The sequence below is a fragment of the Eremothecium cymbalariae genome, chromosome 1 (genome assembly GCF_000235365.1).
Source record: "Eremothecium cymbalariae DBVPG#7215 chromosome 1, complete sequence".
Taxonomy (NCBI): Eukaryota; Fungi; Ascomycota; class Saccharomycetes; order Saccharomycetales; family Saccharomycetaceae; genus Eremothecium; species Eremothecium cymbalariae.
Window position 1 is genome coordinate 380,817 of NC_016449.1, and position 25,096 is coordinate 405,912.

Genomic DNA, 25,096 nt, shown 5'->3' on the forward strand with positions numbered 1-25,096 from the left:
CCGGCGTTATAAACCTGCCTCCCTACACCCCGCCGCCCCCTTCCACCAAGGAGGTTAGTGAATTAACCGCGAAGCCCACAGCGTGTTGGAGAAGTGCAAAATGGACGCCCCAAGTAATCACAAACAGGACCCACAAGGAGCGTTTGGGTTTTATGTTCTTCTCCCTTGGGCGTAAAAAACTGTGTATAAGCGTACAGAGGGAAGCAAGAAACAAGGAAGTAGTAGATCCACAAGTGTATTATTTATTATAGACATCTGTGATGGGGTCATGAAGTCCTTACACGGCTCCGGACGTGGGGCGGGTGGGGCGGGTAGGGCTATATGTACAGTAAATATGATGTGTTGTGCAGTGATGTGGTAGTATGCGTGCGTGTATGTATAATATATATATGTTATATATTTACTAGGTGAGTGGTAGTGTTATATCGTTCGGGGTGGGTCGTTTTGTATAGGAGGATTTATGGAGTCAGATGCATTTGTATATATAGCGAAGAAGTGTCTAAGTATAAACGAAAAACAGGAGCAACGCAAGAAGGTTGCATTAGAAAAGGGTCATGGTGAATCAATTGGAGAACGCAGAGCAGTATGGTGATGAAGGTGATAGGGAGTTTTTCACGTTGGTGGATTTGATACAGACGTGTCCGGAGCTTTCGGAGCTTAAATACAAGCTTTCGAGATACGAGAGGGGGAGTATTCCGTTCTACAAGGCTTTGTTCAAGAATATGCCTTTGTCCAGTGGGACAGACTTTAAGCGGTACTTGCGGGAGCAAAGCAAGCCTGTGGCGGGGAGCGAGACGGAGGGGTATGGGCCCATATACCGTAACTACTTCACGCACGAAGGGCGGTTGGTGGATTGTTTGGACAAGACGGTGCGTACTGGTTACGAGTGCTTTAATCTATCTGTGGCGATGTATCCTGAGAATAGGCTTTTGGGGTCACGTGTGTATGATCCGGTGTGCGGGAGCTGGGGGTCGGAGTATGTTTGGCAGACTGTTCGGGAGGTCCAGAAGAGGTCGTTGAATTTTGGGTCGGGGATATTGTCTATAGTGAATATTAAACGGGGGAAGGAGTTGAGGAGTAATGATTTTATTGTTAGTATAATGTCGCCCAATCGAAGCGAATGGGTTATTACTGATTTGGCATGTCAGGCGTATTCGTTAGCTAACGCGGCGTTGTACGAGACGCTTGGGCCGGATACTTCGGAATATATTATGAATTTGACGGAGGCCCCGGTAATTGTGTTGGTTAAGAGCAATTTGTTCAAGATATTCCAGTTGGTGGATAAACTACCTAATTTGAATACGATTATCGTGATGGATGAGGAGGATGCCGGGGAGATTGCGTACATCAATTCGACGTTGTTGCCTTCTGTTAAGAATAAGAAGGGGGAGAAGATTTCAGTGTTCAGTATGAAGCAAGTGGAGGAGGTTGGTGCTTTGAACAATTTGGCGCCTATTCCGCCTACGCCGGAGACGGTGTATACGATATCGTTTACTTCCGGGACCACGTCGATGCCTAAAGGTGTTGTTTTGACTCACCGGAATTATGTTTCAGCTGTTACGTTTTCGCTATGTTCTGCAGGACTAGTGATTCCAGGACAGGGATACAGCATGTGCTTTTTGCCTTTGACGCATATTTACCAGCGGCAAATCTTTGGTTTTACGACATTGTTGTCGGCGGGTTCAGGGTTCCTACACAAGCCCGACCCGGAAGTTTTAATAGAGGATCTGAAGATTTTGAAGCCCCATTATATTGCTTTGGTTCCCAGGGTGTTGACCAAGATTGAGTCCGGGTTGAAAAATACTTTTAGTACGGAGATGTCTTCTATCACCAAGAGTATTGCGTCTACGGTTTTGGAGGCCAAGAAGGAGAGGTTTTTGAGTCGTGGTGGGCCCGATGATTCGATTGTGAACTCCATGGTGTATCGGAAGCTATTGATTGACAAAGTTAGGGATTCGCTTGGGTTGAGTAATGTGGGCTTTTTGACGATCGGGTCGGCGCCAGTGTCACCTGACACTTTGATGTATCTGAGGAGTGCATTGGATTTGGGGATTATGCAAGGGTATGGTTTGACGGAGTCGTTTGCAGGGGCCTTTGTTTCGGAGGCTAACGAGAGGGATGTTGGCTCTTGTGGGCCTCCATCAGCCTCCTGTGAGTTTAAATTGAAGTCTATACCTGCCATGAATTATGACGCTGTTAAAGATAACAAGGGAGAGGTGTTTTTACGCGGGCCACAGATTTTCAGAGAGTATTTCAAGTCGCCTAAGGCGACCGCCGAAGTTGTTGATAAAGATGGTTGGTTTGCAACAGGAGATGTTGGTTGGATTGATGGTAAAGGTAGATTGCATATTATTGATCGTGTCAAGAACATTTTTAAATTATCTCAAGGTGAATATCTTGCCCCTGAAAAGGTAGAGAATGCTTACTTATCCTCGACTCATGCTTTGACCCAAATGTTTGTTTACGGCGATTCATTATATAACTTTGCCGTTGGAATTGTTGGAGTTGATATAGAAGCGTTCAAAGGTATCATTAATCATGTTGCACCTGAATATAGAACCGTTACGGGCTCTCAATTACTTGAAGTGGTCAATGGTAATATATCTTTGAAGAAAATGGTGTTACAGTATTTGAATTCTAATGTTCAAGGTTTACAGGGGTTTGAAAAAATAGGGAATGTTTACTTTGACATCGAACCCTTGAAAGTGGCCGAGAACACTTTAACTCCAACCCTTAAGATCAAGCGTCCTCAAACGTCCAAGAGGTATTCATCCCAATTGAAATCCTTGTACGAAGAAGGTGCTATTCTCAAGAAGGAAAAGTTGTGAGAAGTTTTTTTATCTATCAATCCTGGGCTTTATATATAGATAGATATACTACATATATATGTGTGTCCTATGATCGTTTTTTTAAAACGTTTATTGTCTTAATATCCTTAAAACAAATAATATCCTCATTATTGATTATCCTTATCATACCACTTATTCATGTAGCGCTTGGTGAAGCAGGGAAAAAAGAGCTCGCACTCAGGTTCGAACTAAGGACCAACAGATTTGCAATCTGCTGCGCTACCACTGCGCCATACGAGCTAGAATCAAGCAATTCACAGAAATGCAAAATGACCTACACAAAGACCGTCACGTGTCGTAAAATCAAAAGAGCATCCCGATAGTTATGATAGTCAGGCTAAGGAGCATGTTGATAGTCACGATAACAAGACAAAGAAACAGCGAATCAGAGTTGTTAGGAGACTATGAAGATGATAACCATTGTATAACAGCGAATCAGAGTTGTTAGAAGTGTCAAGATAACCATTGAGCTGTTATCGGCTAGGAATCTGCATAGCAAGTAAGTAAGAGAGCTTAAGTAGGACAACAGAAACTATATAAGACCAAACTAGCTAGATTAGATTAGATGCTAGGTCCAGCTAGAACCCTAGAGGGTAGTTGAGCCAGATTAGCGACTATATAAACAGTAACTGATCATCAACCTAAGTATTAGCTGGCACGTGACGAGAAGTTCAAGCTAGCACGTGACCTCATCTAGTGGCCCTCGACATATCACGTGATAGATATTGAATATTGAAAATAAAGCTGATTTATTTTACGTTGAATCTGATCATTATCAGATTGTGCCATACCGCTCCTCCTCTCGCCACACATACCCCTCTCTCTCTCTTTGGTTCAAGGTTCGGTCTATTTATTGATTTGATGATGTTTTCTAGATTTGCGGCTAGATCTGTTCTACGTCCAACTTTAGGTTCAAGGTTAACTGTGATCCGGTTGCTTAGTAAAGAAACTAAAAGTGCTATTGAAGGCGCTATTGGATCGGCTCCTGTGGTTTTATTTATGAAAGGTACTCCAGAATTCCCTCAATGTGGATTTTCGAGAGCTTCGATTCAAATTTTAGGTCAGCAGGGCGTTGATCCAAGCAAGTTTGCCGCATATAACGTCTTGGAGCATCCTGAGTTACGTGAAGGTATTAAAGAATACTCCGAATGGCCAACTATTCCGCAGTTATATATAAATAAAGAGTTTATTGGTGGATGCGATATACTCACGAATATGGCACAGTCTGGTGAACTAGCCGAACTACTAGAGAAAGAGAAGGTTCTCATTCCAGAAGAAGAGTAATGTTTCTCCTCCTGTTCTTCATAAAATATCAAACATATAGCAGCGGCAGCACAAGTGAGATAACATATTGAGAAAAAAAGCCAAAACCCTACTGCGTTACGGGGAGGAATCAGTTATGTAAATCTGTATTCTCATGCCTTTAGACTTGTAAATAACGGTTCTTTATTCACAAACTCCGCTCTTTCGAAATCGAAAGAAAGTGAGAACTAGGTTTTGTTCTTCGTCATTTATTCAAGAAGGAGCCCATGTGTCAAACACTTGTTTCAACAGGAAGGACCCTCTTGAATGAAATGACGGAACAGACAATATTTTAGGCACGAAAAAGCACTCATCCTTGAATGTCAGATTGTGCAAACAGCTTGATGAAATGGTTGTGTATTTTTAAATTGGCTGGCCACATCTACTGCAAGATATAAGAGTGCTCATAATGCCATACTACTACTTTGAAGTGCCAAACGACTGTGTAGAATTGCGGTGGAAAGGTGTGGAAAAATTATAAACTAATTTAAATAGCCGATGTGAAATAGTTGTTACCCGTACTTGAAGAGTAATAAAATAGATATATGACGAGGATAAATTACGGGTGAATATTTGGCTTGTGGATCTTCATTAGGTCTTTACCAAGAGACTTGAGGTTTTCAATGCCCCTCTTCTTCCAGAGGCAGATGTTTTTGTAATCACAGTAGGTGCAATATGTTGTGAAGTTCCTCAAAGTTGGCTCGATGGGTTCAATGTCCCGCTTACCAAACCAGAATAATGAACTGCTAGTGCATTGTTCTTGTAATAGGTTGAAATCATATTTAAAAATAGCATTATGGAATGTTTCATAGTTGTATGAATATTCCACCATAACAGTATTCGATAATAATGGCGATATACAACCATAAGCCTGGGCTAGTCTAGCCGCTAAATACCTCAAAGTAAACGGGGTTTCCCATGGTATGAAATACTCACGATATTTTTGCAATGTATAAACGTCAGTGATTTCATTTGCTAAAGAGCTCAAGTCGTAAAGTTGTGTGCCAGTTTTGCGCATATAGTATTCGTCGAATGGATCAAACCCAATAGGTTTACCGTCTCGCAATCGAGCCATATCTTGCATGATTATAGATTCAGTCTCCATTAAGCATATTAGTTTTACAGGGTTTATAGGAGCGTCAACATCGTATCCTCTTCTTTTGGCATTGGTTAATATATTAATATAAGCACCTTCTGCATCTGATCCAAGGGATTCTAAAAAATACCTGTAGTACATAACTTGTAACTTTGAAGCTTGTCTCACACTATCCTGTGGCGGAATCCTCCTAGACCTTCTTGTTTTGACATCGCTAACCAAGATTTCTAATCTGTCTTCATTATCACGCACCTTTTGAGATATATATTCAAGTATGTTCCTTAAATCGTTGTTATGATCTTCTCGAAGAGCGCTGCTCAACGGTAATTTGAAATGTCTTTCTTTATTAACTACAGTCACAAAAATTAAATGATCAATTATGCCACTAATTAGGACATCAGCATCGTTCCGAACAGCCCCATATACCAACTTTCCATTATTTGAATCTACATAGCCGTGGCATAATATTTCTCTCGCTTCTCCCTCCTGGAACAAAGTACATATTCTATTAATACAATTCAATAACTTTCCAGCATACTCATGGAAACTATCAGTAGGTACCAGCAATTCAAAAGTTTCTGTAAATTCTAAAGCTTCTTTAGATGGTGCATGAAGATCATCATCTAATGCCTGATGTTGTTTGTTTCCGTCCTCAATATATTTATACCTGTAAATTGGCATTTTAGAATAAATATCATAGGTCTCCTTTAACTCACACCACCGTTTGGTTAATAATTTGGTCACCGAAAGCCTTGCTTTCCCTTCATACGTAACTTCACCTGTAGCAGAATCGGTAAGCGGTAGAGCTCGTATATCAAGGTATGGGTTCTGTAAAGATTTTGGCTTCTGATAAGCAAGATAACCTTTAACAGTGTCAGATGCAAACAGTTGACGTATTTTATCCAATTTAACCCTTCGATACTCTCGTTCATCTAGCTTATCAACCGAACTGGTAGCCTTATTACTATCCGATTCCTTTAACTTGAAATGGTTCTTTAATTCATTTAATTCCGCCGTTGTCACAAGAGTAGCATCTTTATCACCTACCAAATTTGCAAACTTTCTTCCATGAAACAACCGGATCGAAAGCTTAGAAGTAACTCGGATGTTCCTCATAATCCCACAAACTACCAGCACTAAACCTCTCCCTCTTGGATAAGGTTTTTATAGATCGTATAGAATCGTTTAACTTTTGTTTTCAGACGTGATCTAGGGAAGGCGACGCTGAGTTCTGGTCCAAAAACGTTATATTCGCACAAACATTCGCTGACGGATTACGCACGCAGGCGGACAGATTTGCCAATGACAGAAAAGTGTCTAAAAAAAATTGTAAAATAATCCAATGGGGATTTTTTATCATTCTGATAGGCTATTCTACATCATTTATGTTTTAAGTTGTAGGCGGGGGTGTTAATTAAAATTTGTCCAACCTGACTGAGAGGGTCTGTGGGCATCTCTATTCTGTGCTGAATCTCTACAGGTACAAAAAGGTTCCCAAGCAACGTACATATATAATGCAATAGAAATCCTACCCAATCCTACATCGGATAAATTTAGCGTAGAGAGAGAGAGATCTCTTACATCGAACCACCATTTATAATAATTATATCTGGTGTATAAAAATGAATTGACAATGACAACCATAACGTCGCAGCTTTTCCAACCATGGAACATACAACCAATTCCCATATAATATAAAATATAGAAGGATATAAAAAACACCCAGGCATATACATACACATATACATATATAACTGTTAAATTAGCAGCAGCACTAGTATTGGTAATCTGTTCAAATGCTGAAAAGTGCAACCGTTATTTAACATCAAATATCCTTTTGACAACTATTGAAAGTTCAAAAATGGGAGGGAAGAGCTCCATCAAACCAAAAACCTCAAAAGAATAATATCACCAGCTCAAGAAGACCACCACCAATCAGTAAAAACAATAGTGCAAATATCCAAGACTTGGAGATTGGGTACTCAGTTTTACTTTTTCCTTCTTCTTGCCTAGCTTCTTCTCATTAGCCTTAGCGAATCTTTGATTCGCACTACGTTGTCTTGGTGTTTGTAGAGCCATGCTATCCTTCTATTATTCCTGCCTTGGATTTCAATTACAGATCTTTAATCTTCAGCCCCAGCGCAATACTGTTAATACAAGGTAGAAGGAACTCTTCTTGGTGGGATGTTCTAATGGCAACGTAGTTAACTTTAGGGTACGTCCTGCCCGCTCTTGGTTTGGGAAAACAACACTCACTATCTACGAATATATCAAATCACGTGACAATGATATCACGTGATTATGAATAAAAGGGAGGGTGCCCAGACGCGCATTCTCTCTCTGTTCTGTCCGCCATCTCGCTCGAGGTTTGGTTGGAACAAGTATACCACTTCTACAGGAAGTGGTAGCTTCAGAGGTGTTAATAAAAACCAATTGTCTAGTAGACTCTAATCCAGGTTTTTGATTTAGGAAATAGGGCTGTCTCTAGAAGGCTTGCAATAGGAATAACAAGAGATTACCCAGATAGCAGGTAAGATGTCTGAATTGATGGTCGATACGGGTAAGTGGTCGCATATAGCCAATAGTGGCCCAATTTCAATCCTGTCATATTGTGGGTCTTCTATTTTAATGACGGTCACCAACAAGTTTGTTGTGAATTTGAAGGACTTTAATATGAACTGTGTTATGTTGCTTGTGCAGTCTACAGTGTGTACTCTCGCTTTGTTGGTTTTGAGGACTCTTGGATATGCTAAATTTCGGCCATTGAACAAAACGGATGCGAGAAACTGGTTTCCGATTTCCATATTGCTAGTTTTGATGATGTATACATCATCAAAGGCCTTGCAGTACCTGGCAGTTCCTATTTATACGATTTTCAAGAACTTGACAATTATTTTAATTGCGTATGGAGAGGTGTTGTTCTTTGGTGGGCGGGTGACATCGATGGAGTTATCTTCGTTTCTCTTGATGGTGCTGTCTTCGATTGTGGCCACATGGGGGGATCAACAAGCATTGGCTTTGAAAGTTACTAATGGGGCTTCTAGTAGTCCATTTAGTGCTGGGTATTTTTGGATGTTCACCAATTGTATTTGCTCTGCTCTTTTTGTTTTAATTATGAGAAAGCGGATCACTTTGACTAATTTTAAGGATTTTGATACGATGTTCTATAACAATATTCTTTCCTTGCCGTTGTTGTTTCTAACTTCAGTTTTAGTTGAAGATTGGAGTCCTGAAAACTTGGCGACTAATCTGTCTCAAGATTCTGTTACAGCAATGGTTATTTCTGGTTTAGCTTCTGTTGGCATATCCTACTGTTCTGGGTGGTGTGTTAGAGTGACTTCATCGACTACGTATTCTATGGTGGGTGCCTTGAACAAGTTGCCCATTGCTTTATCTGGTCTGATTTTTTTTGATGCTCCAAAGAATTTCCTATCCATCTTTTCTATTTTCTTAGGGTTTCTAGCAGGTGTTGTATATGCTGTTGCAAAGCAGAAGAAACAGTCACAGCCTGTCAAAGTATAAAAGAGCTAGGTAGTTCTAGATGCATGTAACCCTTTTTTACAAATTGCCGACGTTTAACTTTATCGAATACAAAAATAAGTTCAGAGGAACCGTAGTCTTTGTCATTAATATATATATTCATTTCTTGCGTATTTTATAAACGATTCTACATATATATATATATATATATATGCTTTGTATGTATTATATCTTCAAGTCTATGGTGATCTTGTTTTATTTCCCTATCGTTTTTGGACCTCGCCTTCTGTTAGTCAAACATTTGGGCTCATCGCGATGTGTGGTTTGATCATTTGCCGAACTATCAGACAGTAATATTAAGAATATATATATGGCAAAGAGGACATTCCAATGATAACCGAAGAGTGTGTTAGTAACTCAGAAGATGAAGAGAGATTAGTTCAATTACAATTGTCCGAAAACGACGATCAGGACGAGGTGATTAATAGGATTGATTCAGATCTTTCGGATAATATCTCATCACTGTCGGGTGACAACTACAATGAAGACCCAAGCCAAGATGTGCTCAACGATCCTATCCTTCAAAGCATGGGGAATAAATCGGACCCTTTATACATATATGATTCAGAAGACGAATATCCATTCAAATATAAAGTACGTTCAAATGAGGATGATCCATCGCTTCCTATAACCAGAAAAGATGTTGACTTCAATTTACTTTCTAATATTGAGAAGATCGAGGAGGTTCACAAGGATATTGAAACTTCGCCAGAAAAGCAGATATCTGCATTATCATCAATAATCAAGCAACGTGAAGATATGATCAAATTGAGTATTAAAAATCCTATATCGCAGCAGCTACTAGATTTCTTAGTGCGAGACAAATTAGAGACAACCAAAGACTGGTATTTTATAACCGACTCGCCGACTTATCAGGAGCCATCTCTGCTAGATAAATTCTCAGGGAAACAGAAAACCTATGGAATTGAGGAATTATATGTTCAATTTGGGGTTTGCAAGGCCAAATTGGATCCCTCTTTTGCTATTACAAACTATAAAAACTTTGATCAAATGAATAATCGAGTTCCAGTGGAACTTATGTGCGACGAAATCCTGCGACACGTCCCCACTACAAATAAGCGAGATATAGCCCTTTCACTGCGTTATTTTATCTTATTTATTTTAGATCGTAAGGTATTCGAATCAGACGCACTGACTATGAGTTGGATAGTAGATACTTGGATAAAACATAGGTTTAGTGACCATTTAGACGTTTATCTTTCACTTGTTCCCAAAGATTGTTATTTTTTGCACCATAGATTCACAAGATTATTACCTATTAAATCTGAACTAATAAAGAAGCTTTTCTCTGACCTCACTCCACAAGCGGTGGCCCAAAAGTTTGACGAGCTAATGGATCAGAAAAACTGGTTTCAAATGTTATACTTTATATTATTCATCAATGGCATTACAGAACTTCCTAAGGGCAGCAACGGCATTTGGCATTATTTCAGAGACTGCATATATGACATGAATATCGATAATGTCTCCTCGATAGAATTGTCAGTACTAAAAAGTTACATTAATTTATGCATAAACTCCACATAAATATAAATAAGCACCCCCATCTGTATAATCTAGCCAGTTACTACATAAACAGCTCCGGAACGGCCTTGGGCAAGTCAGTGATTTTGTTAATGATCTGGCATCCCGGAGGCGATTGCCCTAAACCCTCGTCAACCTCCTCTTCAACAACATGAGTGCATCTAGGTATACCTAACGCCAAGCCTGCGCGGATGTTGATGGCACTATCATCAACGAAAAAAGCGTTTTTATACTGTCCCAAGCCACTCTCAAGTTTCGCTTTCTCAAACGCCAAAGGATTCGGCTTGCAAATTAAATCCTCCTTAGAATAGTCACAGTACGTTATGCCATCAAATAAATCAGCTATTCCCAACAATCTGACACAACGTAAACCATGATTCTTGTATGCATTAGTAAAAAGCCACAACTTATCCACCTTCCCCTTGTTACGTAACTTTAGTAACATGCTTCGTAAACCTGGATCCGGTTGCAATATATCCTGCAAAGGTAGCGCGTCATCCACCACTCTGTTATACTCCATCACATCAATTTGATGGTGCTTCACCAAACCACGGATCGCAAGTCCATATTGTCTATAATATGTACAATGCAATTCATTGGCTGCTTCATCACTTAACAATAACTGGCTTTTAAAATAACTGTGTATCGACTCTTCCATCATATCGTGAATTTTCGTCGACCGCTTGTATAAACAGTTATCAATATCAAAAAAAAACACCTTCAATGAGTCATCTGGCTCAGGTAACTCTTCTAAATCCACAGGGAATGATACCTTCGATCCCTCATGTGTTAATGAGTCCAAATGTCTTGCATTTTCTTCCAATTTCCGTTCAATCGACTCTTGATCCGCCTGTTGCCCGTTATTCACAGGTTCTACTAATGTTCGTGTCATATTCTTTGACTCGAACAACCTAGATAGCGTGCAACGGATCTGTTAACCCTTTCTAACGCTTTTTATTAGCCTCTTCATTCCTTCATAACAAATAATTTTGCACATTTATATATTTATATTTAAATATACAACATACACATGACGGAAAATGAGTGACTTACCTTTGCGACGTTCGCACACGCTCACGCTACTACACGCGCACAAACAGCAAATCCATGTGTTTAAACTGTAATGACTCATAAAGAACTTCAGTATCTATTGTAGCTGTTCTAAGGTATCTTTTAAAAACTTGCAGTAACGATCTCTATCCCTTTCAGCGATCAATTTTGTCGTAATGTCTGAAGGGTCATCTATAGTTTTCGGATCAGATTCCTCTGCGTGTTCCAGTTCTTTAGACAAAAGGTTTCTCCAGCGTACTTTAATCTCTGAGATTTTTGAGTTGGTACCTTTGAGTTTTGACAATTCAGCGACCATGGCACTTGTATTTTTTACACAGGAACACAAAAGGGTTCTTTGGGGGGTTGTCAGTCCTTGTTCATAATGCGAAAGGTCGTGAACGTATCTGTTAATGTCTGTATTTATTGTATGCTGGTTGTAAGGTGAAAATTCAGGATCCTTTGGGTTTTTAGCATGTTCATTGTATTTGAGCCACTGGGAGTCAATGTCTTGGAGGATCTTATCTCTTATTCCATCTATGAATTCTTGGCGTTTGACAAACTCTTGTACTGGGCTTGCACCATGGGCCAGGATCTTATGGTGATCAGTGAGTAGCCTATCCATCAGGCGTTTGAACACGTCAAACCCAAATTCATAGCACGTGAATTTCTCTAATGCCATATATAACTCTACCAACTGTTCTATGTTCAACTTGAGTGCACTTTCAGCGACTAAGAACGCCTCCAATGATTTACAATTACGGATTATTAGTACAGAATGCTCATCTGCGTGTTGCTTTCCAACTGCGTTAAATTCCTCTATCATCCGTTGAAAATTCATCGTATTGGGCTGAGTCTTAAAATAAGATATACTCAATGCCCAATTGCTTAAGTTGAGAATATCATTGGTCTTTTTAGTTGCAGTAATCCATCCCGAAGACGGTGTATTAGTGGATTGGGAGGCTACCTTTAGTTCCAAAATATCTAGGTCTTCAATACGGCCAAGTTTATATTCCTTATCATTAAAACAGAGATCCATGAAACTGCTATCAAGGTCTTTTGATGCATGATATAAATCCTGTATATTATCACAAATCCCCAGAATATTCCTATAGGAACTTTGCAACTGCGTGTTCAGCTGATTCTTAGCCTGAACCAGGTCCAGCGACAAAGAAAGGTTAAAATCCTCTACCTCAGCAATTGATTTCGTCTCGAACAACGTAGAACAGTCAACCATAGTACCATTAACACTTCTCGGTTCCTGCCATTAACACACACTTTCGACAGCATTAGTGTTACGAAGTTGAATTAAAGGAAAGTTCCAAATGATTAATATTAAATCACGTGTCAAGAATCACTACACACGTAAAAATTTTCATTGGAAATGTACTCGATGAGCTTCATTGAAGTTAACTATTAAATATGGTTTACTCTTAATAGGGTCCAGGGTTTTAAGTGTTAGCCAAAGCCTAGTTCTATACCGTAAAATATTAGCTTAGCGATGCCTCCAGTTTCAACGTCAAAGGCTAAGAGAGAAGCTAAGAAGGCTGAAAGAGACGCCAAAAGAACTGCAGCTGGTAAGACTACTACGTCTAGAAGAACCAAGAAGAAGGAATCAGAGATTGATGAGCAGGATGCAGCAGCAGAAGAGATTGCTAAATTGAAGTTACAGCAAGATAAAGATGGTATTTCTGATCGTGTGGTTACTGGTGTCCTTGATTCACTAGAAACGTCCAGAGATATTAAATTGTCATCGGTCTCGCTGTTATTTCACGGGAAAGTGTTGATTCAAGACTCCCAATTGGAACTGAATTATGGCCGTAGATATGGTTTGTTGGGTGAGAATGGGTGTGGTAAGTCTACCTTTTTGAAGGCTATTGCTTCAAGGGAGTACCCAATCCCGGAACACATCGATGTGTATTTGTTGGATGAACCAGCTGCTCCAACGGAGTATTCTGCTTTAGAATATGTGGTGCGTGAGGCTCAGAACGAGCTAAAGAGATTGGAAGACTTGGTTGAAAAGATTCTTCTGGAGGATGGGCCAGAATCAGAGCTTTTGGACCCATTGTATGAAAAGATGGATTCTCTAGACCCATCTACCTTTGAGCCCAGGGCCGCTATTATTTTGATTGGTTTAGGCTTCAACTCAAAGACTATTAATAAGAAGACTAAGGATATGTCTGGTGGTTGGAAGATGCGTGTTGCTCTTGCGAAGGCGTTATTTGTTAAGCCAACCTTGTTGTTGTTGGACGATCCAACTGCTCACTTGGACTTGGAAGCATGTGTTTGGTTGGAAGAATATCTAAAGAGGTTCGATCGTACTTTGGTTTTAGTTTCGCATTCTCAAGACTTTTTGAATGGTGTTTGTACCAATATGCTCGATATGAGATTGCAGAAGTTGACTGCTTATGGTGGTAACTATGATTCTTACGTTAAAACTAGATCCGAGTTGGAGACCAACCAAATGAAACAGTATCATAAACAACAAGAAGAAATTGCACACATCAAGAAGTTTATCGCTTCTGCTGGTACTTATGCTAATCTGGTCAAGCAAGCCAAGTCCAGACAAAAGATTTTGGATAAAATGGAAGCTGATGGCTTGGTCCAGCCAGTTGTTTCTGACAGAGTTTTCTCCTTCCGTTTCCCAGAAGTTGAGAGATTGCCACCACCTGTTTTAGCTTTCGATGAAATTTCTTTCTCCTACGATGAAAAACCAGAGAACAATCTTTACGAAAACTTGAACTTCGGTGTTGATATGGATTCCAGAGTTGCCCTTGTTGGTCCAAATGGTGTTGGTAAGTCTACCTTGTTGAAAATCATGACTGGTGAATTGACACCTCAAGGAGGCCGTGTTTCAAGACACACACATGTTAAGCTAGGTGTTTATTCCCAACATTCCCAAGATCAATTGGACTTGACCAAATCTGCCTTGGAATTTGTTCGCGACAAATATGGGCATATCTCCGAAGACTTTCAATACTGGAGAGGTCAATTGGGTCGTTACGGTTTAACTGGTGAGGGGCAAACTGTGCAGATGGGAACATTGTCGGAAGGTCAACGTTCTCGTGTTGTTTTCGCTTTGTTGGCGCTGGACCAGCCGAATGTTCTACTATTGGATGAACCTACAAATGGTTTGGATATCCCCACAATTGATTCTCTAGCGGAAGCTATTGATGCATTCAATGGTGGTGTCGTGGTTGTTTCTCACGATTTTAGGTTGCTGGACAGGATCGCCAAAGACATTTATGTTGTCGAGCATAAAACTGCTACTAGATGGAATGGCTCCATCCTGGACTACAAGAACAAACTGGCTAAGAATGTTATCTTATAGAACTTCAAAAAGGTCGAAAACAAAAGCACTTAGAACAATTTTTTGTTGCTGGTATATAAATATATATATATATATCTATCTATATGTCTATATTTATTGACACATATCTGTTTGTAATACCTTTTCAATTTATGTCTTGGCTAAGGTAAAAAGAGCGGTGTCTGTGGCGCTCAAGTATTAATATCGTACAATAGTAATCTACAGATATGGTATTGGTATTACACACAATTTAAATCTAAAGACAACTAATAGGCACTTTAATTGGATAACAAATATGATATTTTTGGCAAAACGATTTTGAAATTAAGGGAAAAACAATTTAGGTGGTAAGAGAAAAAATGGGTTAGAAAACTCTTACGACATCATGTAAAAACCCTCTATTACTGTTTCATAATTCATGTAATCATCTAGCCTAATAAAATATAGTTCACAATAACTAAAATTAAAGGAACAAAAAAAAAAAAAAAAAAAAGGAAAACAATACCAGTGGTTTGATGTTTGCTGATGAAAGTAAACCAGACGTTCACCAGTAATGCAGAAGTAAAAATAACTCCAGAATATAACGTGGATAAAAAATAAAAAAAATAATACTATCGGACGAAGTGACCAAGCATTGTGCCCAATAATGGAAGTGGAATAAATTACAACTTTAGGCGACTCAGTATTGAAATGAATTTAACAAAAAAATTTGGAAGGAATAAAAAATGAAGGGGGATAACTTAGGAAAATTCGCATTGTATTGCATAAAAAAGCATCTTTAAAACTTGGGAGCTAGATTGGAGTGTTTCCCTTTTATCTTTTTCAGTCCTGTTCTCCTGCTTTAATACTTGTTCGTATAGCCCTAAACAAAGCTCGGTCTTGGTAAGGAGGAGAGATGCGGCTGATCAGCGGCAAACGTTGCTCCTGCATATCCACTGCCACCACTCTGGCTACTCTTCCTGCTGTGTGATCTCCTGCTGCCTGTTTCAAGACTTGGAGCACTTTTAGAGAGTCCAGAAGAGTTTGTAGCAGACGTACCTGCACTATTTGGAAGGCCAGGGTAGGCAAATGAAGCTGGCATCTGATATGCAGAAACCGAAGGCTGATGGCTATATGGATGCTGCTGAGGTACCATCAAAGGCTGCGAATAAAGGGGCATCGCAGGAAGCCCAACACAGTGTTGTAAGTGCTGCTGGTGCTGGTGCATCATGAACCCGTTAGCACAGTTGGAATAATAGTCTTCATTGTGGTTGTTGTTGTTGTTGCCACTGACACTACTGTTACTGCTTCCTTTGCTACTGCCAACCTTGTGGGCATCAACAGAAGTTCTTTGCATATATGGCTGATAACCTGCAAGCACCATTGAAAATTGTGGAGCTAGCTGCGGAGGGCCACTCGCCGTCCCTCCAACAAGTCCCGGCTGTACAGGAAGTGGCGATAGAGAAGCCGCTTTCGAGGACGTAGGAAGGTATCCTGGGCAAGCACCGTTTGGGTTAAGACCCAAATTGCCCTTATTTTTCGCAGAGGAGAAATTGTTCACCGCTCCACCAGCGGCACCGCCACTACCCAAATTCTTGTGACTACTGGTATTCATAGCTGCGGTAGCAACCACCGCCGCCGCCCCCTTGTTCTTGGAAGATATCAATAGCATTTGTTTCAAGTCCTCTGTCAGCTCAAGATTGGCAACATTATCAGGTGAAGCGTCACTATCACGACGCTTTTTCTTACTATATGCCTTCTTCTTCGACTGCTTAGCTCCATGACCAAAGTCAGGCTTTTCTCCATTAGGAAGCTGTTGCTGATGAACTAACTGTTCCGCTGCTCGTTGCTGTCGTTTCCTGTCCGGTTTCTGTAACTGCTTAACTTTCTGTTTGCCGTCGGTTGGAAGCAACCTGGCACTATTAATAAACATTGTATCCGAAGACATCGTTTTTAAACGTAATATATCCCTAATAATCAACTATTAAGCCGTCTTGAAGTAACGAATAATAATAACTGGTTAATATAATAAATTCAGTAGCTATATGTCTGTACTTCATCTCAATTCTAATACAACTAAACTTCCTACAAGTTTGTACTTGGTAAGCCCGTGGCTGTTACAAAAAAGAAAGAAAAAGGAGTCCTACAGCTTTGACGTACACGATGATGTCACGTGACCGCTTCTCAAGCCACCACACAGCAGAAAAGTGCCGTAGGGGCCGTTGGAGGGGTAGAAGAAGCAGTTTGGAGAGTTTTATTAGCTATAGCAAGTGGTCCAAGAACTGTTCGTCTTCCTGCAGGTCGGTTGGAAGACGAGAGGAGGGTTCCTGTGGGTGGGAGTGGCGTGGGGAGCGTGGTGAGCGCGGAGAGATGGCAGCGCGGGACTGTGATGCACTGGGCGATAGATCCTTGGTCAATGTGGTGCCGTATGAGCTCTTCAAGAGGGCATTGAGCTCGTCTATATCTTTGGAATGGAGTTCTCTTGCTGTAATCTTGCTGGGGTGGCAGCCGTCACTGACGGCCGCGGTGGTGATGTTGGTGCGGCGCTGCAAGATTTGCTTGAGCTTCTCGGTAACTTCTAGAGATACAGATTCATCTTCGTTGGTGGAACTCAGGATATCGTTGTAGCGGTATGCGTTTGAGAGTATTTGTGGGGATTCATTGTCCAGGGAGGGTTCTTGGGAGGCTTGTAGATCTTTGGCGCTGACGCTGGTGTTGTTGGCGATTTCGTTAGCGGTATCGGCGGCGGCGGTGGTGGTGGAAGCGGCAGTAGACTTGTTCAGAAGGCTGTACTTGCGGTCGCTGGGAGTTGCATGGCGTTTCTTGAGTCGTTGCTTGTCCAAAAACTTCTTACGGTTGTTTTGTTTCAGGCTGTATGGATCCATATGGCAGTAGATTTGGTTCCTTCCTGTGTGGTACAAGTGGCGCAGGATGAGCTGCTACTAATATCAGAATTTCAATGCCGAGAGGAACTTAATTAATAAGTAAGATGGCAATGGTGGTAATAATCAGTGATAAGAATATATTTGGCAAGAAAATGATATGGCCTGGACACACAGGGCTAAAACGAGGCTTCAAAGGAGCAGTTTGTGTGATGTACTGGTTCAATTACTTGGTTCTTAGACTAGATATATAGGTTTAAACTATGTAAAGCGGATCAACATCTGTGTCACTGATTTCGCATTCGATGGAGTGTGTTGTGAGGAGGTGATACATAGTATCCTTGAGGTATGCGCGTTCGGTATTAGAATGATTGCAGAGGATTACAGCCTTTCCATCCTCACGGTATCGTAAGATCTCATGGTGCGACAATTCACCAGTGTAATATAGATCCACAGGTTCTTTAAGGTGTTTAAACACACTGGAACCGCTTCCCGCACAAAGTGCAACGGACTGGATCATGTGGCTATCCAGGGTGTTCTTTGTAGCCACTTGCAAGTGTGGTATATTCAGTGATTTTTTAACTTGTTGAATAATAGTAGCTAATGGTAGAGGCTGTTTTAATTTCACCAAACGACCGTACCCTACTTCATGCTCTTGTTCTCCTTGTACTGGTGAAACTCTCTCGATGGCAGTGATGGATTCGATTATGCTATGTTCCGCCACCAAAGAATAAGCAAGCCAGTTATTGACACCAATGTTCGCAGCATCTACTGCAGTATGAGGGGAATAGACACTGATACTATTTTGGATTAGTTTGATTGCGGATTGGTGTTGAGAGTTGTCCCATGGATCTAACTTCTTCCAATGAGGGAAGATAAATGGGTGGTATGTTAATATTACGTTGCAACCTTTGTCAATGGCTTCCTGTGCGACAGAACTGGTTAAGTCAACAGTCAGCATTATCTTTGGTTTCGTTGAATTCAATGATTCGACGGAACAGTCAATAAGTAATCCAGTATTGTCCCACGCTGAGTCCGCATACTGTGGAGGGTATAACTTTTTAATAGTTTGCAAAACAGCTTTTAACTGAGTTCTTGAGAGTACTTTAGATGAATTCATCCGGTTGTACTGCTTCCAGCTGGGCCAAATTACGAGTTAATCTCTCTTTGTTATATTCCTTTTAAATGGCACTAGTTTGATCTTCGAAAGCCCTTCTCGAAGTACCCGAATTATATGAATGTGTTTCAAGAATTCTTTCTGATATCGAAGAACAAGAAAAGCTCTAATACACAAAACATAGAAAACAACACTGTTGAGGATGGTTAGTGAGCAAGATCTATCTAATAAACTAGCAGAAGAAATTCCTGAACTTTACCAAACTATTGTGACAGATGCATCAGCCGGTTGTGGACAGTCGTATGATGTAGTTGTCGTTAGTGACGTATTTAAAGGTAAGTCCAAGCTTCAGCGCTGTCGAATGGTGAACAAATTACTGGCCGCAGAGATTGCACAGCTGCATGCATTTGGTTTAAAGTGCTATACCGTACAGGAATTTTCGGAATTCACGCTGTAGGTGTGTTAGGGGAATACCTCTATCCTAGAAGGAGCTACGCTGATGGCTGTTACTTTTTACTGGTCGTTGGATCAGTTGAATTGGAAGAAGGATATTAGCAAGTGATTCTGTCGATAAGTATTAATTGATATATATAGTTATCTTTGTGTAGGGTTTTCTTTATTTTCTCTAGAGTATAATGTCTAAGATTCGTTATATAAAACAAATAAATATATCTGTTAGAAATTGTTATATGCAAGTAATTAGTTGATGTTCGTTGAAAGCACTTCACGATATGGAGGAGGAGGGTCATTGCCCCATTTCCAACTTTGGTTGTTCATTATGCCAACAAAGCTAAAGCGTTTCCCGTTATCGGATAGCAATGCAGGGGGGTCCTTGGAGTCTGCCAGGACTTGGGGAACTACGTAGTATCTGCTGCCACGAATTGGAGACGACAAGAACGTTCTTAATTCTTGTAGATCACGCCGATGTAAGTGGAAGTAAGGATCATCCAGGAGATTCAACTGCGAATATATTTTTCCTAGTGGTAAGTTTGTAGTAGATATTTGTGGGTATTGTGGTAGTATGTTAGATAGTGAAGATAGGTTAGCTTCCGCGGAATCGGTGACTGTACTGCCGGACATACATGATGAACTAACTGCAGATACTGGCTGCGCTGTTTTACCTTCAATTATATCGTCAATATTCTTGGTAGGGTTAAGAATATTTGTGTCTGCCATGGCTGCGCCTGCACCTGCTGTTGGTTCTGATGTTCTTTTTGTGTTTGTTATTGTATCATGTGACGTCGATGGAGATAGAGGAGAAAGAGGTGTAGCTGACCCAATGCTGCTGCTAGTTTCTGGTGAGTTTGGTGCCTTGGATCCGCTTTTGGGTGGTCTCTTTCTCCCTACTCGGATCTTTCTTCTTCTTAATGGAGTATCCTCGCCGGTTCTTTCGTATATTTTGGTCTGTATAGCAGCGATAACTCTCAAATCATACGAGTTCGAATCCAATACCTCGCGCGGCAAAGTATTTTCAATTTTAAACGATGACTGGGCGGAAATCGGAGTATTAGCAGACCTGCCCCATAACTCCTGGTTTGCAACGTTCTCTTCCAAGCGCGTGCCCGTGGCTTCCTTATAATAGTTATTTAGCGATGGGATACGCAGATTGAACCTATGCAAATTCTGTCTCTCGAGACATCCAGGTATTGTGGAAATCGTATTTATCGCCGTTGGATTCAAACACAAAGTCTGCCTGGAAGACACTAGAGTCGATAACCGTAACATATTTGCCGGTGACAAGTCTGTCAAATCAGAATCATCCAATATCGTTTTAGGCTGCGGTACTGACTGAGAAATAACTTCCAACTTGTTCGAAGTGGGAGCCTGCAGCTCCCCATGAGTAAACCACCGTTGCGACATATTAAATATCACACTGGGCAAAACGTCCTTGAAAACTTCCTCCATCGAAGCCTTCAACCGCTTCTCAATACTCGTCTGCAACAGCTTGATCGAACACTGGAGCCTGAAATCCAAGTTTACATCGTTGAACGAAATACCAACCCCGGTGCTCTTCACAAATATGTTTGTGATTGCCTCCAAGTGTATCCGATCAAACGTCATCGTAATCGGAACCGTAAATGAATCATTCGATATAAGCTTCGGCATGATAAACTTCGGAGAACTGTTTGCATGCAGCAACAACAAATTAGCCTCTATCTCCGTTGTTATCTGCACCATCGCATCCCTGCAACTCACTTTGCAGATACCTTTAATAAGCGACTTCGATTGCGTCGACACATCCAAATCCAAGATCTCAAGCCGAGGTATCGTGGGAAATTCAACATTCTTCACCGTAATCCCGGACTTCAGAATATCAACCTTACTGAACCCACTCTTCACGTTCTGCCCATTACCTCCTCCCTGTCCTCGTACTCCACCACCATCTCTCCCGGCCCCTCTGCCCCGCCCTCCCCCTTCTCCTCCGTCCCCTTCCATACCCCCCGCTCCTACCGCCCCCGCACTGCCCCCACCAAATCCCGCTGCATCCCCCATATCAGGGTTTAAAGCCCTCATCAACTTCTCTTGCATCACCTCATTGAATGAATTATCCTCAAACGTTTCTTTATTAAATATAAATGACATCTTCCTTATACTGATCAAGCTGCTCTTGTCTCACAACTGTAAAATCAACACTATCGCCTCCAACACCCTTCTGAGCCTCTCAAATGCTACCTACTCTCGATGTGATGCGCCAAACACTTACAACTATTTCCCAATTTCCTTGCAAAATCATTATATATGTTTTGTAAAATAACGACTGGCTCTGCAAGAAAAAAAAGAAAAACAAAACTTGGCTTTATCGTGAATAATGATATACACAATCCCATTTATTTGATGTCACGTGATACACACGCCCACCCGCATCGAACCATACTGAAGGCCGATGCCTAAACCTGCGTACATACGGGAAAACGCGTCCATAAATACAGCTCAAGAAGCGTCGTTGGAGGCTGGTGGGTGTGTTCATGTGTCATTTTTCACGAGATGTAAACATTGACACAAAAATGGCAAAAGGCCAAGGCGGTTAGCTCCCGCGCGGTGGCTCAGAAGGGAGAGAGAGATGCAGATTGTAATAAACAGTTTCATTGGGAGAGGAAGAAGAGAATTAACAAGAATCTCTCTTTGTATTTGTCATTAAGAGGAGTTATAGAGGAAATTGGATAACAAGGAAGGATGTCAGGATTGTCTGAGAGTGAGAGTCAGAAGTCGTCAATTCTGGTTGCGGTTAGGGTGAGGCCATTCACAGAAGGTGAGGAATTACATCTGATTGAGTCTCCTGGGAATGTGGGTAATGGGTCTTTTTGCTTTGGAGACTCTAATTTGAAGCTTCCGGGGGTTCAGGTGAGTACATACACGCCATTTAGGACTTTGAGGGGTTCAGAACGGTTTAGGCCACAAGGGATACGGAAGATCGTTGACTGTGTTGATGACAAGATGTTGATCTTTGATCCGGCGGAGACGAATCCGTTGAACAAGATCAGTGAGACGGTGTTGAACACGATGCTGGTTGGGTCGCGGGGGGAGATCCGGCGGCGGATGAGAAGGAATGGGGAGCAGAAGTTTATGTTTGACAAGTTGTTTGATGTGGAGGCGACCCAGCAGGATGTTTTTCTGGGGACGACGAGACCGTTGCTTGATTCTATAATAGATGGGTTTAACGGGACTGTGTTTGCGTACGGTGCTACTGGGTGTGGGAAGACATTTACTATAAGTGGGACGCCTGAGAATCCAGGGATCATCTTTTTGACGATGCAGGAATTGTTTCAACGAATCGAAAATTTGAAGGATACCAAGACATTCCAGTTGACTGTTTCATATTTAGAAATCTACAATGAGATGATTAGAGACTTGTTAGAACCGGATACCCCTTCCCAAAAACTTATTATTAGAGAGGATACTGATAATACCACGACAGTTGCTAATTTGTCTTATCATACCCCAAGGTCTGTGCAGGATGTTATGGATTTGGTTATCAAAGGTAATATTAACAGGACCACGTCGCCTACCGATGCAAATGAGACATCCTCCCGGTCTCATGCTGTGTTGCAGATCCATGTAGTTCAGAGTAGTCGTAGTGTTGACTTGAAGGAGGATAAGACATATGCTACACTATCAATCATTGATTTAGCAGGAAGTGAACGAGCTTCAGCCACAAAGAATCGTGGAGAAAGATTACACGAGGGTTCCAATATCAACAAATCACTTCTTGCGCTTGGAAACTGCATCAATGCTTTATGTATGACAGGCAGAAGGACTTATTGTCATGTACCATATCGTGATTCAAAATTGACCAGGTTACTAAAGTTCTCCTTGGGGGGTAACTGTAAGACTGTTATGATAGTTTGTGTGTCGCCTAGTAGTGCCCATTATGATGAAACTTTAAACACATTAAAATACGCCAATCGAGCAAAAGATATCAAGACCAAGGTTATTAGAAACCAACATTCTCTGGATCGCCATGTTGGTTCCTACTTAAAAATGATCACTTCTCAGAAGCAAGAGATTGACGAATTGCGTAACCGTGAGGCAAAGATGATTGACCTACGTTTGCAGCAATACAAGCTATCCAGAAACAAATTACAGATGGCAATGTGGGAAGCTGTCAATCAATTGAAGAGCAACTACCAAGTGCTAGAAAGATTTCAGCGTGCCAAGACCATCAAATCATTAATGTTATGCAAGAGACACTTTTTACAGTTGGTACAATCCGAAGTTTCACATCTGCTACAATTGATGGACTCTAGTGATATAGAACATCCACTCATATTATTTTGCAGAACAGTGAGCGAACAATTGAAGACCAAAATCCGTGAATTGGAAGATTCATTCGATACAGATGATGACTTTATGATATCGTTGGAACATAGTAAGGAGGTTGATGTGGCCCGATTCCAAACAATGGAATCATGGGAAGAAACATCTGATCTGCTATGGTACGAACAGCAATTGGACCAACTTTCAGAATCAATGAGAAACGAGATCATGGTGAACGCATCCATGATGATAGACAGGATGTTACAAGACACTAAACTAACATCCAGACACAAATTTGTTTGCGAATCATTGTTTAAACTTCTTTGCACGCGCGACGACAACGACAACACAATACCTCCATCAGGCCAGCAAGCCATCTTAGATGAAGTCCGTGACAGCATCATAGACTTGGTGCAAATTGATGAAGAGTTTGAAAAATTTGCTAATCAAATGGGTCCAGTTAGCACCGACGATGTCAATAAAAGAAAGCAGTCCTCAGAACTTCACCGCCAGCCAGTAAAGATGAGAAGCCCTGCCTCTTCAATCCTATCCACAATCCGTGACTGCACCGATAGCGCCAGCTCCCCATGTCCCATCCATAGGGCCGACAGAAGAGCATCCATTCATCTTCGTAAGCTACGCTTCATGGGCGAAAATCCCGATATATCCCTACTCGTTAATGAAGACCCTGCACTATCTGCTCCACGCACCATCTCTGCAACCACCGCTTCACAACCTGCAGTCACTGCAGCAGTCGACGTCGACGACTCCATGACCATCAGCAACGCCCGCAACGACCTAGCAAGAGTCAACATTAACGAAGATGACTTGTCAATGGCTGAATCTGAGGAAATCCCCATACATAGAGATATCAACAAGCCCAAGTTATCCTTGACATCAACCACTCTTAGAACTAAATAAGTAAACAATTCAATAATATCTAATTTATTACCCTCGTGTCGATAAGAAACATTCCATTCCATATCACCTATCACTTCCTTACGTTCCTACCTCTCTCGTTAATACCGATTACTTACTCACCTTTCACACTGCCCCCAACTTCAAAGAGACACCTTTGTCTGACTAACTGGTCACGTGACAGGTTTTCTTTTCGTGAAAATTTTTCTTTGTGAACTCCCAAATGAAAAATTGCTTTAGGAACCGTAAACTTGATGCGATCCCTCCCCGTTTGTGTTTATATTCAGTGGTTTATTTCTGTTTGAAAGGATTTAGTTCACCTCTCTCCCTTTCAGAGGAAGCCAAATTTGTCCACACATCAAAAGTCCAAGATATATTTAAAGTATAAGGTATCAAACTGTTCCGCATTCGTGTGTAGTTGATCCTTATTCTGTATTATATATCTTTTCTTTCCCCCTCCTCACCATCTTCCCCCCCTCTACCTCATCCTCCCACAAACCCTCCGTCACTAGTGAACTTCTCAGCTGCTCGGTCTTTTGAAAGGCAGGCATTTTTTATTTTGGAACTAGTTTGGTGCTACTATTGTTACTTAAAGGCCTGATATTTTTCACTTGAAAAAGGTGCTTTTTGGAATCTGCTACCTGCTAAGACCACCAGATAGTGTTGGATTGAAACACTATCCCTTACCAAGTTATAAAGAAGGCAGCATATTGGGATTTTTAGCAGTGTCGATTTGGTTATATCCGCAACAAACTT

At 41.1% G+C, this 25,096-nt stretch overlaps 14 protein-coding genes, 1 non-coding gene and 1 further gene across 15 annotated transcripts, besides 1 other annotated feature; 8 read left to right on the forward strand and 8 right to left on the reverse strand.

Annotated features, from left to right (window-relative positions):
- Nucleotides 1-554: 554 nt before the first annotated feature.
- On the forward strand, nucleotides 555-2,828 carry FAA2 (medium-chain fatty acid-CoA ligase FAA2; the record flags this gene model as incomplete). The annotated part of the gene is made up of 1 exon (XM_003644204.1): nucleotides 555-2,828. One exon carries the CDS (start codon nucleotides 555-557, stop codon nucleotides 2,826-2,828), a length of 2,274 nt encoding a protein of 757 aa, XP_003644252.1.
- Nucleotides 2,829-3,017: 189 nt separating this feature from the next.
- Ecym_1186 lies at nucleotides 3,018-3,089 on the forward strand. The gene has a single exon. It is a non-coding gene; the product is annotated as a tRNA-Cys (tRNA).
- Nucleotides 3,090-3,277: 188 nt separating this feature from the next.
- Nucleotides 3,278-3,559: a sequence feature (soloLTR fragment).
- Nucleotides 3,560-3,713: 154 nt separating this feature from the next.
- Nucleotides 3,714-4,133, forward strand: GRX5 (monothiol glutaredoxin GRX5; the record flags this gene model as incomplete). The annotated part of the gene is made up of 1 exon (XM_003644205.1): nucleotides 3,714-4,133. One exon carries the CDS (start codon nucleotides 3,714-3,716, stop codon nucleotides 4,131-4,133), a length of 420 nt encoding a protein of 139 aa, XP_003644253.1.
- A 577-nt stretch (nucleotides 4,134-4,710) lies between these two features.
- On the reverse strand, nucleotides 4,711-6,363 carry EXO5 (Exo5p; the record flags this gene model as incomplete). The annotated part of the gene is made up of 1 exon (XM_003644206.1): nucleotides 4,711-6,363. One exon carries the CDS (start codon nucleotides 6,361-6,363, stop codon nucleotides 4,711-4,713), a length of 1,653 nt encoding a protein of 550 aa, XP_003644254.1.
- A 778-nt stretch (nucleotides 6,364-7,141) lies between these two features.
- On the reverse strand, nucleotides 7,142-7,326 carry Ecym_1189 (the record flags this gene model as incomplete).
- A 456-nt stretch (nucleotides 7,327-7,782) lies between these two features.
- VRG4 (GDP-mannose transporter) lies at nucleotides 7,783-8,769 on the forward strand (the record flags this gene model as incomplete). The annotated part of the gene is made up of 1 exon (XM_003644207.1): nucleotides 7,783-8,769. One exon carries the CDS (start codon nucleotides 7,783-7,785, stop codon nucleotides 8,767-8,769), a length of 987 nt encoding a protein of 328 aa, XP_003644255.1.
- A 348-nt stretch (nucleotides 8,770-9,117) lies between these two features.
- Nucleotides 9,118-10,335, forward strand: KRE29 (Smc5-Smc6 complex subunit KRE29; the record flags this gene model as incomplete). Its single annotated transcript, XM_003644208.1, has 1 exon — nucleotides 9,118-10,335. The coding sequence occupies one exon, from the start codon at nucleotides 9,118-9,120 to the stop codon at nucleotides 10,333-10,335; it is 1,218 nt and encodes a 405-aa protein (XP_003644256.1).
- Nucleotides 10,336-10,375: 40 nt separating this feature from the next.
- Ecym_1192 (uncharacterized protein) lies at nucleotides 10,376-11,224 on the reverse strand (the record flags this gene model as incomplete). The annotated part of the gene is made up of 1 exon (XM_003644209.1): nucleotides 10,376-11,224. The coding sequence occupies one exon, from the start codon at nucleotides 11,222-11,224 to the stop codon at nucleotides 10,376-10,378; it is 849 nt and encodes a 282-aa protein (XP_003644257.1).
- A 255-nt stretch (nucleotides 11,225-11,479) lies between these two features.
- COG1 (Golgi transport complex subunit COG1) lies at nucleotides 11,480-12,616 on the reverse strand (the record flags this gene model as incomplete). Its single annotated transcript, XM_003644210.1, has 1 exon — nucleotides 11,480-12,616. One exon carries the CDS (start codon nucleotides 12,614-12,616, stop codon nucleotides 11,480-11,482), a length of 1,137 nt encoding a protein of 378 aa, XP_003644258.1.
- Nucleotides 12,617-12,880: 264 nt separating this feature from the next.
- Nucleotides 12,881-14,710, forward strand: ARB1 (ATP-binding cassette family ATPase ARB1; the record flags this gene model as incomplete). Its single annotated transcript, XM_003644211.1, has 1 exon — nucleotides 12,881-14,710. One exon carries the CDS (start codon nucleotides 12,881-12,883, stop codon nucleotides 14,708-14,710), a length of 1,830 nt encoding a protein of 609 aa, XP_003644259.1.
- Nucleotides 14,711-15,551: 841 nt separating this feature from the next.
- EDC1 (Edc1p) lies at nucleotides 15,552-16,616 on the reverse strand (the record flags this gene model as incomplete). Its single annotated transcript, XM_003644212.1, has 1 exon — nucleotides 15,552-16,616. The coding sequence occupies one exon, from the start codon at nucleotides 16,614-16,616 to the stop codon at nucleotides 15,552-15,554; it is 1,065 nt and encodes a 354-aa protein (XP_003644260.1).
- A 313-nt stretch (nucleotides 16,617-16,929) lies between these two features.
- On the reverse strand, nucleotides 16,930-17,553 carry Ecym_1196 (uncharacterized protein; the record flags this gene model as incomplete). Its single annotated transcript, XM_003644213.1, has 1 exon — nucleotides 16,930-17,553. One exon carries the CDS (start codon nucleotides 17,551-17,553, stop codon nucleotides 16,930-16,932), a length of 624 nt encoding a protein of 207 aa, XP_003644261.1.
- Nucleotides 17,554-17,806: 253 nt separating this feature from the next.
- Nucleotides 17,807-18,670, reverse strand: NIF3 (uncharacterized protein; the record flags this gene model as incomplete). The annotated part of the gene is made up of 1 exon (XM_003644214.1): nucleotides 17,807-18,670. The coding sequence occupies one exon, from the start codon at nucleotides 18,668-18,670 to the stop codon at nucleotides 17,807-17,809; it is 864 nt and encodes a 287-aa protein (XP_003644262.1).
- A 199-nt stretch (nucleotides 18,671-18,869) lies between these two features.
- Nucleotides 18,870-19,124, forward strand: BOL2 (Bol2p; the record flags this gene model as incomplete). The annotated part of the gene is made up of 1 exon (XM_003644215.1): nucleotides 18,870-19,124. One exon carries the CDS (start codon nucleotides 18,870-18,872, stop codon nucleotides 19,122-19,124), a length of 255 nt encoding a protein of 84 aa, XP_003644263.1.
- Nucleotides 19,125-19,366: 242 nt separating this feature from the next.
- MDM34 (ERMES complex subunit MDM34) lies at nucleotides 19,367-21,250 on the reverse strand (the record flags this gene model as incomplete). The annotated part of the gene is made up of 1 exon (XM_003644216.1): nucleotides 19,367-21,250. The coding sequence occupies one exon, from the start codon at nucleotides 21,248-21,250 to the stop codon at nucleotides 19,367-19,369; it is 1,884 nt and encodes a 627-aa protein (XP_003644264.1).
- A 591-nt stretch (nucleotides 21,251-21,841) lies between these two features.
- Nucleotides 21,842-24,343, forward strand: KIP3 (tubulin-dependent ATPase KIP3; the record flags this gene model as incomplete). Its single annotated transcript, XM_003644217.1, has 1 exon — nucleotides 21,842-24,343. The coding sequence occupies one exon, from the start codon at nucleotides 21,842-21,844 to the stop codon at nucleotides 24,341-24,343; it is 2,502 nt and encodes an 833-aa protein (XP_003644265.1).
- Between the last annotated feature and the right edge of the window lie 753 nt (nucleotides 24,344-25,096).